The sequence below is a fragment of the Geospiza fortis genome, unplaced genomic scaffold (assembly GCF_000277835.1).
Source record: "Geospiza fortis unplaced genomic scaffold, GeoFor_1.0 scaffold366, whole genome shotgun sequence".
NCBI classification, from domain to species: Eukaryota; Metazoa; Chordata; class Aves; order Passeriformes; family Thraupidae; genus Geospiza; species Geospiza fortis.
Window position 1 is genome coordinate 4,928,332 of NW_005054342.1, and position 14,436 is coordinate 4,942,767.

The 14,436-nt window shown below is 37.0% G+C and overlaps 1 protein-coding gene across 1 annotated transcript in view; it reads left to right on the forward strand.

Moving 5' to 3' along the window:
• The window catches only part of OCA2 (OCA2 melanosomal transmembrane protein), a 161,529-nt gene that overhangs the window by 80,528 nt on the left and 66,565 nt on the right, over window positions 1-14,436 (forward strand). Inside the window, exons 15-17 of the mRNA XM_005422699.3 lie at window positions 604-751; window positions 2,194-2,251; window positions 3,653-3,761. Coding sequence (XP_005422756.1) covers window positions 604-751; window positions 2,194-2,251; window positions 3,653-3,761 — 315 coding nt within the window. The remainder of the gene's footprint in view (window positions 1-603; window positions 752-2,193; window positions 2,252-3,652; window positions 3,762-14,436) is intronic.

Genomic DNA, 14,436 nt, shown 5'->3' on the forward strand with positions numbered 1-14,436 from the left:
CAGCAGGAAACTGATGGTTGCTGTGTTTGCACATATTTTCAGTGCCTAAGAATTAAATCCTCTTAGGAAACCTTTAAAATACTATTGAATGTTATTCCATATAACAGTGCCATATTTCACTTTTGCCTTACATAGATAAAATTGCTTGTATGAACACAGAGTGAAGGGAAACATGCTGTATATTTTGAATACTGTGAAGAAGCATTTGCTACAATTCCTGACTACACAGGGAACTGGTGTAGTCTCTTAGCAGTATAACAATGTATACTGACTGCTTGTTTTCTGTTAGAAAATGAATGGGCTACAATTTTACCCTTAAGCTTATTGAAGATGTTTGCAAGCATTTGAAGACAGTACTTATTTTTCATTAAAAAAAGACTTTGTGGTTCACTTATTTAAAAAATTGATAAATTTCTATTTATTTTTCATTCACTTCCACTCTGCAAAATGAATGACAAAAGCAGCTCCCTGAGTGGAAATGTGCTGGGAAACCATCCCAATAACTTTAACAGCTTTGAGTCCAGAGCACATTACACATATTTTGCCCATCTCTGATTTCGTACGTTTTGGACTTCACATTGATGCAATTTTGCTTCTTTTCAGAGCTGAAACATGAGATCTATGTTTGGAGGCTGACAGCTCAGCGCATCAACCCAGCCAGCAGAGAGGAGACTGCTGTGAAATGCCTCTTGATGCAGAAGGTGCTGACTCTGGAGATGCTCCTGAGGAAGAAGCTGAGGACGTTTCACAGGTAAACAAGGATCAGCTTGTCCAACCTCCCCTTTCAGGGACCTTCACAGGACCTGCATTCCTAGCTCAGTCTTGATGAGATGGATGTTGGGGCAGATATGAACAGCTACTCTCAGCCTTAGTAAAACAAACTATTTTAGGACAAAACTGGTGTGTAAGGCCTGGAAAACATATTTGTCAATATGGCCCAAAATTAAAGGCCTAGAAATTTCAGGCAGCTTTCGGTTTAAAAAGATCACAAATATATAACTACACTTTTCCTTACAGTTGTGGCTTCAGCACAGTAAGATGCTGGAGTTTCTTTTTTTTTACTGAAAATTTCGAATTCTCTGCAGTGAATGGTTGTGTTTGAAAAATATTTCACCAGTGAATTGCTGTGGTTTACAATTATTTCATAATTAAAATTTCATGGTGAATCTGAGGGCAGACATATTTTTATGTATAGAAAAGAAGTTTACATAAACTATGACAAAAAGAATAATGACCTTGTTTTGTTTAGATTCTAGTAAAAACAGATATTATGCCATGGAATTTGAGGATTGAAAATAACAATGATAAATATTTTGGATGTTAATTCCAATTTCCTAAAGTGAAATTGGAATAATTAATTTTAATTAATAATTTTGTTAAAGAATTTGAGCAAGAAAATGTAAATATGATTTCTTGAACAATTCCAATAATAAGACTGTTTACATAATTTTTGCTGATATTGTGTATTTTGAATTGAGTGAGAGTATTAATACTTCAAGACAAATAAGGCTGTTAAAATCGCCTCCTTTTCAAAAGATTTTAAGATTCTCAGAGTTTATGATATTGTAAAGAGGACCCTACTGACTTACAAATAAAAATCATGTATTTAATCTTGAAAATCGGGATTCCTCCAGCACAGCATGTTTACAGCAATGTAAAAATTCATTAGCATTAACAACAGAGCTCCTGAACTGCAAAGCCCAAGGCTTTTTGCTGGAGGCCTGACTGCGCCGATAACACAGTGAAGTTATATGAATCTTAAAAACTTCATTATAAAATGCAAACGTGCAACATGTGTGTTCTGACTTGCTGATGTTAGCACACGACCCTTGTTTTATCACAGTGGGACACACACACCAGCTCCTGAAACTGTTAAGGGAACTACACACTGCAGATAGCCAGACCCTATACTGAGGTCCATACTCTGGAGTCCAGCTCCTTCTCAGCCTGTGGCTTTCTTAATAAACAGAAGGTTTGTATATTAGTGGAGCTTTTTACAAAAGTAGAGTCTGAAGTGAATGCTCATGGGAATTTTGCTGCTGGATGTAAGAAGGCCACGACTCCTTTGTGGTATGGGTTATTACTCCACACTAGGAAAGAGGTGATCTATATGTGATGAGAGGGATTTATTCCAGCACTCTTGGCTGAGCTCTGATTTCACTCTGGAAAAAAGTAGGTGTCATTTTCTTTCAGACAAATTTCACAAGAAGATAAAAACTGGGAAACAAATATACAGGAACTTCAGAAAAATGTAAGTAGATATCATTTTTTTCCAGTATTCATGTAAATGAAGCTATGCCTTTATAGAGAGATAATGCTTTAAATCTAATGGAAATTTATTAGCTAACTTAGTAGCTAATTTGATACCCAAAAAGTTAGCAGCCAGGGTGGTTGGCTTCTTGGTCAGACAAGGTTACTGAACCACATGGTGAGGTTTTGTACTTTTGTTCCTTAGAAAACTATAACTTAAAGAATGAAGTAATGTTTCAGCAGTGTTTTCTTAACTTTTTAATCCATAGCTAGAAAGGCTCAGGAGATGTTAACAAATTGTAGTCATGGTGAATGATAATAGAGTACACTCCTCCTAATGTACCCAATGCATTTAATGCATTTTGGTGACACTACTGCTTTTATTATTCAAGTAGGGATAAACCACTTGATAAATCCCGTTCTCTTAGCTGTGCACACACTAGCACTGCTTAAGTCTTTATGCTGAAACTGAGAAGATGGAGACTCTGTAGTGGGATTAATGTCTCCTAAATTTAATTATCAAAGTGTCACGATCTTTCTACCTCACTGGCATCACTAATGAATCAGGCCTGTGTCTGAGAGCTCAGGTCCTTGATTGGACTCCTTGGGGTGCAAGTCCTCATCTGGGAGAACACTGTCCTAGGTGTCACACCAACCCAGACCAAACCCAACAGATTTTCTTTACACTTGTTTCAAGGCATTGGATAAGAGACAAACTTGTTAAGGAACAGAGACTTGTTGTATTTTAGTAGAGCTTTAAACTACGTGAAACAAGAGACGAACTCAGTCTGGGAGAAAGTGATTCCCTGGAGCGGTAGTGAAATCAGGGACACAACGGAAAGCACTGGGTGTGGGGGCTGAGGACACAAGGAGATTGACACAGTGAAGCAGGAGCTGGGCACAGACGTGTACAAACTCTGTAGAGCTGAAGGGCTTTGGCAATTACATGAGAGCTGTACAGGAAGTGTGAAAGTTTGAGCTCTCGAGTGGTTTATAGATTTTCAAAGCACACCTGAAAAAAGAAGGGTGATTTTGTCCCAGATCACAAAACCACAGAGTGCTCAGAATGCCCTCTTTGCTATGAGTTGAATTTCAACCCTGCTTCACCCTCTGGACTGAAGTTGTGAAGAGGGTGCCTGAGTACAGCTGAATCTATGCAGCAGGTGCTAGATACTTGTATCTCTTAAAGCCTTTTGGACCACATGTTCATGCTTTTTTATAGGTATGCGTAAGATGCACACCTATAAAAACTGTTCAGGTAGTTCTGTCTTTTATGCTGAAGAGGAATACACAATACAGGAACAGCAGTTTGCACTTCACACATGCTTTTCTGAACTCTGTGCATAATACATAGCTTCTTCTTTAATACAATTGCTAATTTTATTTTCTTGTCTGTCTCCAGCACAGAATAACAGACAAAATTCTGCTCATCAAATGTCTGACAGTGCTGGGATGTGTTATTCTTATGTTTTTTCTCAACTCATTTGTTCCAGGCATCTACCTAGATCTTGGTAAGTTTCCTAGTTTTGTTCTAAGTAAAATAAGCAATCTCACTGAAAAAATGACAGCCATATCTTTCTGAGACTTGGTCTTTTCAGAAAGCCTTTTTTTCAGATGTTTCTGTCCTCATAATTTTACCAGGTTAAGCAGCAATTTCTTTGGGAAGAGAAGAGCAGGTTTTAAAAATTCAGTCATGTCCCAGTTACTCCAGCAGGAGTAACAGAGAGTGCTCATGACTTCATTTTCAGGATTTCCAATACTAATGAGCTGGCTAAACATTACAGAATGAGCAAATTTGACCTTGGCATCATTTGCACTGTTTGAGTGAATGACCAAGATACATCAGGGAGATCAGAAGATAATCACTCCATGGGAGAACAAAGAAGCAGTTTGGCATCATTCCTTAAGTATAGAAAGCTCTTTGTATAATTTACAGTCTCCATTACTTTATAACCATAATAATTCATTTCCAAAAATAAAAACTGGAGGACATGGGTGAAATGAAAGTAGCTCTGTGTGTAATTTATATATATAGATCTATATGTGGAGGTTTTTATACAGGTAGTTGTATATCTCTATGAGAAAAAGCTCCACATAACCTGAAAACAGAACCAAATCATAGTCATAAATAGTAAAATCACCAGTCATATAACCTACCTATACATTGACCAATAAAAAAAGAAAAATTTTTTTTGGCTGCTGAGCTCTTCAAGATTACAGAATTTCAAATACTTTTTTTTCATGCAATCTGAATTTACACACTAGGTATTTTATCTCAGTGGCTGAAAGATGGAGCAGTCTTGAAGAGGAATAGCTGATAATGAATAAATCAATAATCATATACACAGATATTACATTGACAATTATTTTTACTGTGCAAGATATAGAGCCAGTTATAGCTCTACAGTGGTGATCAGGTTGTAAGCAAGACCTTCCATATCTGCTGCTGACAGACTATTTGCCATGCCAATGGGCAATTTCAGCCCATGAAGATTACTGTCAAGAAGTTAAAAGGTAAAATGCTGTATTATAACAGAAAAATGTGCTACGTTAATCAGGTCTGGGAAAATGCAGAAGCTGAAAATATTTGAATGCATTTGAAGCCGCGGTGGCTGAAGACATAAGAAAGGCCTTTGTATTGACAATTTAAGAAATCAATTTACACTCTTACTTTTGTGTCTCAGATAAGTGGCACTGAACCATGTAGAACTTCTTGAATTAACATCTCTAAATGTTTTTGAAAAGCCAGACAGTCATTAAAGACTAAACAGCACTAGTTGCGTATGCTCCTGGTAAGAATTTTTTTTCAACACTGCAATGGAGTTGGAGTCAATGCTAGAGGAAACATAGTAACTATTGATCTTTTTTGTTTGTCCTGCTTTATGCCAGTAAAATAAATGAAAATATATGGAATGTTTGGCAGTATAGGTTTCTGTTCAGTAGCTGAATAACAACTTTGAAAGTAAATAAGGGCTGTATGTGTTCTGTATAATTTCTCCACGTTCTGCATTCATGGCAAACCTGTCATATTAATGAATAAATGTTACTAAAGCATACACATAATTTCTACTGAAAAGTAATTGAACCTGTAAACTTCTACTGATAAGTTTACAGGTCCCATAATTTACAGGTTCTCATTTTTGTTTCCTGAATTTCACTATCTTGATGATAGCTGTCACTTATTTATCATTACTGAAGTAGTACTGCTGTGAGGCTTTATGGATTTTAGTCTTCCAAAGCATGGAAATATACTTCCTAATGTACACTTCATCTTGTACTCTGTTGGCTTGGGTAAATTTGCTCAATATGTTTTTCTCATAAAAATTGCAGTTCAGTGTTTAATTTTCTACCAGAATAATAGTTTATACAGATGTTGAAATGTTAGAAATCTAATAACTTTAAATTGCAGTTGGTACAGAGAATTAGAAGGATTTTTAAATTCTGTATCAGTCCCAAGTCTTGATACAATTTTTTCATTATGAACATGGAATCATTAATATAATTTGAAGGTACTGACATTTTAATTTAAATAATAAAATTTGAATACTTAGCTGCCTTTTGAAATGCAGAACTCTTTGCTATTCAGTTTTCTTGTGCCTGTTCATTAATTTATTTAGTGTAATTCTATGCAATATCTATGTTAATAAAAGATTAGTACTGAGACTTAAAAAAACCCAGATACTAAAAACTGTAAGACTCCTACATTACTTTCATTTGGTCCCATGAGATTTTATTTTATTGATAAAGCATTATTAAAACATCTGAGAAAAGATGACAAAGGATGAAATTAAAGCCCCTTTGAGGATTGTACCTGGCTACTATTTTGACTTTATCTTTTAGGCAGGCATGTCTAGAGCTTTGGACTATATTAATATGTCCCAAAAAGATTTAAAAAGGAATATAAAGCAAGATTTTGCTGAAATTTTAAGCCAGATTTTTTGAAGGGAGCTCTCAAAATGACTGGGTCAGAAAAAATACCAAAATCAATTTATAGCTCGATTCCTTCTTCTCCTGTGGGGAAGCTGCTTTATCTTTGATTTGGTTTTAGTCAGTTCAATGAGTTGCTGAGCTGCTGTGAATTTTGTGCAGTTCCTTCTAGTATCTGTGAAGAGGGACCCATTATCTCTGAGGCCTTGCTTTTGCCTGCCTCTCTGCGCTTTCTGCATGCAATGCAGGCAGCCTGCTCTTGCAGACCCCCTCACTCTTGCTCTCTTCTACCTCTGGACACCTCTTTCCCAGGGCCAGGCTCACTAGTTTCTGAGACATGGGAATGTTTTCTTCTCCTTTAAGAGGTTGCAACAAACTCTATTGGTCTCATATTCAAGGAACAAGGTGAAAACCCAAGAGTAAAGAGATGAGATAGTTCCTGTTTCAGAGAGGAGATGCTGCCTCAATTTTGGCTGCTGGAAGCAGGGATGGACTGCCAGGAGAAATACAATAAAGGTTTTGCCTTATTTGTATATTAATTCCTGCCTTATCACCACCATTTTTCCTTTTAAAGACACAACTCTTGCACAGGTGAACCTATGGTGTTACCATCCATGGCTTTTCTCATGTTCCTTTGATGAATTATTTAAGCAAGGGGACAGGGAGAGATCTTTTGGATTCACTGAATTCTTCCATAATTAAGGACTGCCATTTGCTCATTGGAGGGAGCTGTCTTGGAATTTTTTTTTCACTTGTACAGAGGAGTGGTGTCTCAATGTTACTGTCTGAGCCCATTCTGGTATTTTTGGTGCCATGGGCATCTGTGATCCTTCAGACATCAATATTTAAGCTAATTACCTTCATCTGCCCTCAGAATAATCTTTGGGGGTGTCACTAATCAGTGGAGGAAGTCAACAGCTGTGACTCAGCCTGGTTTCATCTTTGGTATGATTAACCAAAGCAGTGTTATCAAACTCCCCAAATTTAGGAACTTATAACCAACTTTAGGAACATTCAAGTAACTAACATGATCACTATGACCATTCTGGGCACTAGGACAAGGTGTACAGTCAATATTCTACATCACTCCAGTCAGGCAAACATCCCAGATCTGAATTTCCCCCATCATTCTTGCACTAAAGCTAAAATTCCTCAATATTTACAAACAAAGGTCATCTTGTTTGATGAGACTTCTTTCTCTTGCAAAACTTTGTCCAGTCGTCTTTATTGATGTGATTTAACTTCTGACCGTGGACTTAGTCTGCAAAATCTGCTACAGCTATTGGTGAGGGTCTGAAGATCTCTTTTTGTTGTTTATGGCAATTAGTTGTATCTTGCATCTTTGAAACATTTTAAAACTGTGATTGAAATAGTGGAGAAGTAGGAAAGTAACTGTTTTCATTTAATGTAAACTGACTTCTGTTTTTTTGGTAGGCCATGTTGTGGAGACGTCTCTTAATTTTATTGCCAGAGCATTAAAGGAGAAATGTACTCAGTTGGTGTAGATATGGAAGACTCTTGTTTTGTTGTCACTCCTTTGAATACCAGTAAATTATGGAAGTGAGTCAATAAAACAGAAAATTTGTTCACATTTATATGAGAAATTAAATATCCCAATGGGAAAGGGCCTCAGTTGAACATTCCGCTTCCCTCCATTATGTCTACAGAGACTATTATGCAAATTATAACAAAAATTTTGTCTTTACTGGAGAGTGGAGTCACTTCTCAAATTCAGGGAAGTGAATAGGATTTAAAGTTTCTCCTCTTTACATGATTTTGATTTTCATCCTACTTTGGATCTTCATATGTTTCAGTGGACATGCTCAATTTTCAGTTTACACTGTAATTTACACAGATGAACCAATAATATCATGGAGTTGAAACTGAGTGACACTTATCAGGTAGCTTGCTTAGTGAGGAAGAGAGGACTGCACAGTCCTAGAGAACCTCACAAACTTGCTTACGTTTGTTTTTTCATCACAGAATGCGTGGAATTTCATACCAATATTTACTTAGAAACAATGATGCCAGTTCTCCATTACTGCAGCCTACTGAGATTTTACCAACTATCTTAATCCACTTATTTTCTGTAACATTTGAATCAGGAGCTCACTGCAGGAATGATTCTTTGCTAACAGCTTTGAGACTGATCTATGGGGTCAGTATGTGTGTGTGTAAAAGCTTGCAGGAGTTGCAATGCTGTAACCAATGGCAGAAGTCTTTAACTTAGGGATCTTTGACTAAATTATGTGATTATGTAAATTAAAAATCTCCGGTATTCCACAAGGGAATTAAATGTAGTCTGTGTGGTTTTGTTCTGAAGATGCATCCTAGGAAGCTGCTCAAGAAGAACTCGAATAAACTTCCCTCACTCCCCACCCCAGCTTTTATGTGGGCCCCCGGATAGGCTATGTATGTGCATTTAAACTTGGGCCAAGAAGCTTCTTAGAATGGTGAAAGTGCTTTTAAACTTGAACCTCTCCCCCACAGGCCTGTAAGAAAGATCCTGTATCCCAGAGTGCAGCAGAATTCCTCAGATCCAAAAGATTTACATATCCCTGTAGTGGAGCGCAGAGTTGAGAAAGGTGTGGACAGATCCCATTAGCATGAGAGGGGTGTTGACGTCAAAGGCTCTTAATTCTGTACCTTGAAATTTTATTCTGGAACATTTTTCCCATATCTTATCAGTGATAAATAGATTGAACTATGTTCTGCCAATATTCTGTATGATGGTGGAATTGCATAAATATGACATTTGTTTACAAACAATAAAATTATATTTGCAGAAACAGAAAAAATTACTTAAAAAACATGTTTGTCCCAATGGAGAGGAAGAAAAAAAGAAGGTGCTTATATAAACCTGTTTTGTTTCAGGTTAATTTGTGCAATAGTTAAGATGAAATGTTTATTATAGAACTACTCAGTGTTATTGAGGAGTTGTTTCATAAAATATCTGACAAAAACCATATACCAGTTTAATAAGCTGATGTATAATTTTTTAATGTCTAAGAAAACAAAAAATCCTGTTGAGACAGACAGATATAAAAACTGGTGAACCATCTAGATTTAAGAAAGCGTAGGCCAGATACCAAGAGTGACATTAAGTTTAGCACATCTTATATTTCACTTCCTATGTCACTATATCCTCATTGTGAAAAGTGCACATTTGGTCTTTAATTTGTCACTAAAGCTAACATTTATCTAGAAATTAGCCAGGACTAGGAAATGAATCAGTTTTAGCTGATAAAAGCTTGTAGGTGTTGACTCCTAAGTAATGGCTCAAATGATACTTTATTGTCAACTGCATTTAAAGCTGTCACAATGACAATTTTCTTTTCTTTGTCTCTCTTCCCCTCCTCCCCCCCCCCATTTTAATTTACATTTTGTTTCATTATTTTGGAAAGCTTTCTAACACAACTTGATAAACTAGGCAAACAGATGCAAAGCTTGGGATGAAACATTTGTGGACCTTTTCTGTAGAGCTAAAAATACCACCCTGAATAATCTGTAGTTGCCTGGAAACTCCTTCACATATTTCAGTAAAGTAAATGGCTTTGGCCTCCAAAACATTTGGATTGCCTTCTCTGTACATGGTGGAAGGCTCCTGTTCTCAAAGTCTCTGTGGTCTTCTTAAGCTTGTGATATTCTGGGCAAAAAAGGGAATATCTCCTTTATCTGGAGCTGAGAATTTGTTATCAGTAAAAAGTTAAAAGTTGTAACCAGTGCAACCAAAGCAAGCCGTTATTGTTCATGTTTTGATAATGCAAACACTTAGAGTCTAATATATCTAATCAATACAAAAATCCCCACCTCATTAACAATATGCAGTATAGACTGTTGTAAAAAACCAACCAAGCAACCAAACAACTTCTCCTCCTTCCCGCCCAAAAAAAACCCAACCCAAACCCCTCCATCCAAAAATCCACTCAAAACCCAAAAGAATAATCCCAGTATAATCTCCCTTTTATCCCCTGTTGTTAGGGTCTCCCTTTGAAGTTCTCCAGGGTGCTAAGCATCACACATTTAGGCTGGAAGGAGTCACAACACAGTGATGATAACTTGAGTTTTTTTCCAGGATGAGATGACATGTTAGGGGTGTCTTCCTCTTCTTTGCCAAGATGTAAATAGTGTTGGTGTTGATGGTTTTGTACTTCCTGTGCTTGAGTTCACTTGAGCCCATTTTAATATATTTTCTGAAGCTTCACACTACTTATTCAAATTTGGTTTTCAGCTCTACATTATACCTGATTTTAATTTATGAGGTGTGATGTATATTATATGCTTTTTTTTCTTGTGCTTTTTGTTACCCCTAAAGTGGGTTTTGACAATCTCATAGCTTTACTCACAGCTGAGTTACTGATAAACCTGGATCTTTTTTATTGTCTTATGTATTTCTGTTAGCTGCAGGTACTCAGGGAGTCTTGTCTGTGGCAATTTCTTTCTTCCTTTACCATTTTCCATCAATGCTCCACCTAAATGAAGCTGTAATGCTGCTTTCCATGACTAAAGTTATTTCTTTAATTGCTGATCTGACAATGGTAAATAAAGCAATGTGTTGTAGCCTCTGATAAGAGCATCCAGTACAAGGTAGAAAGACATAATAAGATTAGAGCCAACATTTTAAGCTGTCCTCTTTCAAAGTCTTCAGGCTTTTCTGGAGACTCTTCCAGATCCTTGTAGATGCACTTGCTGGGGCTGCTTGCAACCCTTTTCCCCAGGTGTCATCAGCTACCATTTCCAGTGGAGTTTGATATATTTGTCCTTGTTTAGTGTTCTTAATGTCCCTGCCTGTGCTTCATCCATTTACTCTGTTATCTATCATGGCATGTGGTGGTGTTGGTTTAGGTGGTCTAGTACTTTTACACTAAGGTCAAGAAGAGCTCTGCATGGGACTGACCTGCTGGCTTCTGATATGTTGCATTTTCACTTGATTGCACCATGAAAATGCAAACTGTTTATTAAAAATGAGAATGGACATCATTCTATCGCAGAGACTTCATACATCTTTGGTTCATAGTCATGTCGAAAGCATTCCTGGTAGAGTATACATGAACATGAGTTAAAAATAAATTTGATGATAATATTTTAATCATGAGAATGGGAACGAAGATACATCAATGCAGTCAGCGCTGACTTGGACTCAGAAAGTCTGGTCCAGATGTTAGTTACCCTGTCAGCATAACACCTTGCTTGTGAAAATACAAGAGACCTGTTTTCCATGATCCTTGCAGTCTTAATTTATTTTAGGATAGTTTTCAAAAATTCTGCCTTGAAATGTCACGGTTGTCATTAAAAATAGATAATCATGCATGCATTATACAATACCCCCTGTGCATGCAGCTGCCCACACACTTGACAAGAAAAAAACCAAGGACTGGTAACAGTTGTATCTGCTAGTGTAGCCTTTGATCTTTATTGCTGGCTTCTAGAGAAGCCTACCTTTCCTTTATCCAGCTCTTCAAATTATTTTTTGTTCACTAGAGTCAATAAGGCTATGGCAATAGAGTGTGTTTGTTTGCAGTGACCTTTACTGAGAGTACTCTGTAATTTTTCAGACTTACAGACTGGTGTGATATAGACAGCTATATATCTGTCAGCTCATCTCTGGAGATGGAGTGCCCAGCTGTAGAAATGTCTAACCAGGTTTCTTTCTTACAGTGTTCTGTTTTGAGAGCCATCCTGCCTCATCTATAAAATTGTGTTTGGAGAGTTAATGAAGCTAGGTGTTGGCATTACAATGCAATGGTGAATATGGTTTCACATTCTGACTTCCTGCTATTACAGCTATTCAACAAAGTCCAGCACATCCTTTCCTAAGGCACATGGGATGATCTGGGATCACAGAGCAGTCAGTTCTTTACCTTGTTTTATGCAATGCTTCCGGTTTTTATTGTATAATTACCTTGTATCAGCATAGGATCCTGCTTCTTTTGCCTTGCACGAGGTTATAGCTTCCACCGTTTTTTTCCCTATCCTTTTATTCCTCTTGTATTGTACCAAGTCTTTACTGATGCGGTGCAAGTCTTGGACTGTCACCTTCACTGTTCTGTCCCCCAAGGAGTTGCCTTAACCTATGGTGTGAAAAATAGCAAAGAACATAAAATGACTTCCATGAAACTGAGCCTGTGAAAAGAGACTGCTCAAAAGACCAGCAAGTTGCTTTGTGAGAAGGTAACTTTATATTTAAAAAAATAGTATTAAAGATAAAAGAGCACTTACCAGTGGACAGCAAGCACTTCTTAGAAATATTCAGCAAGATTTCAGAATGTATATTTTCAGGGATTCCTGATAAAATAAACCAAAGTTTGAATAAACCAAAATATGGAACATTTTCATTATAGTGAAACATATTCTAGGTGTAAAGCAAGCACTGTTGGACTTATGTCTTTGATTTAACTTTTTCACCCCAATATTTTTATAAGCTTGCATAAGGAGATGATGAAACATATACTACATTACAATTACACGACACTACATGAAGTACTGGCATACATTCTCAAGCTACAATGACAAAGAATTTTAAAAAGCACAGAAAACTAAAATCATACTGTAAGAAAAACATAAAAAATCAGTGTGTCCCTCCCATTTGTTTGCAGATCAGAGTATTATATTTCCATTTGGCAAAAGCTAGTCTAGATATTAAAAAAAATATATATTTCTCAACCACTTTAAATGTGTGACCCTGAATATTGTGTTGCCTGAATCATTGTCACTGCTATTAACATCTTTTCACTCTTTCTTGTCCTACCCACTAATGCTGACACAAATGTGTTGCTCTCTGCCCTTCGGGGAAGCCTGGTATTAACCCAAAGATTTGTCAGGACTTCTTAAGTCATCTTATTTTTGAGCTAAGTATTCTGGATTCTTTAAATTTTTCCTCAAAAGTCAGCTCTTCAGGCTGTTGATTGTGCTTCCTTCCCTGCCTCAGATTTCCTAATGGGCATGCATCTTACAGTATATATTCTCAGGGTTTGCCAGGGATGAGGAGAGCAGAGGCTGCTTCACAGAATTTACTGTTTATAGCCCTGGTTCAGTATTTCAGTGGGCCATGAGATTTAGTTGTGATACAGCGTGTTTCTCAAGTCTTTTCTGGAGGACTATTTGGCATGCAGTTGCTTCCCATCCTGGATTTTTGCAGTTTTATCTCTTCCTACCTAAATGTATTCTCTTGACCTGTCTTGAGTAGCCTGCTGTTTTGCCCAGGCCATCAGTTGGATCATGCAATATTACCCTGACTTTGGTTTTCAGTTCAAAGTCTCAAGTGCCATTTCAGTTTCCAGAAAAGTGAAATTTTCTCAGTCTTCTTAAATGCCTTACTCCAAATTCTGTGCATATAAAGTGAACATGCAGAGTCCACATTTTCACTTTGTTCAGAGGAAGCTCGTTAGGCTTCTATGCTTCTGACCTACTACTATGAGGTAGTAGGTCAAAATTACTTTTGCTGAGGAATGCACATTCTTCTTAATGAGCATTTGAAAGGCCTACAAATTACACAGCAATTTTTCTCCCTAATTTCTTCCTCTTTCTCCTGCCTACCTTCAAATTCTAGACTTCTATTTTACTCTATTAGATTGTTTTATATTTTCAAGTTCATTTACTTGATTATTTTAAAATAAGGGGTTTTTTGAGTAGGATTGCAATTGTGTTCCACTCAGCATGAGCTAAGTATTATTCCAAAGGTGGTTTTGCCTACTGGGTATAAGAAAAGCAAAGCCCTTAAGCAATTTCTACTGTACTTTTTTTTTTTCTGGCACCAGGCAGAAGACATGGAAATCTTTTCTTATGAAGAATGCATTATAAATTTGCAAGATGCATTTTATAATATAATTTCATTTCCTTTCCCCTAAAATAAATAAAACTGTCAACCTCTTCAACAGGTAGAAATAGAATTTAGCTTCAGTTTCAGTCTAAGTTCTCTTTCTGGGACATCAGTTGTTATGAAGCAGAGGCGATAAAAGGCAGTAAAGGAAGTGGTCTGGTGAGCAGTAAATGGGCTTTGTTTTCACTAGAGTAATGAGAAGTTATTTTAAAAAATTATTTCTATTTCTCTTCCTTGTGGCTCTCTTTTGTAGTCCCGGAAGCTAGGAAAAAAAAAAGACAAACAAACAGAGACGCCAGTCTTTAATGTGTCCTAGTACTTTCAAAATTCCTCATAGTGAATAAAAAATTCCAATAAAGTCCCCTGTCCTGTCCTGTCCTGTCCTGTCCTGTCCTGTCCTGTCCTGTCCTGTCCTGTCCTCTCCTCTCCTCTCCTCTCCT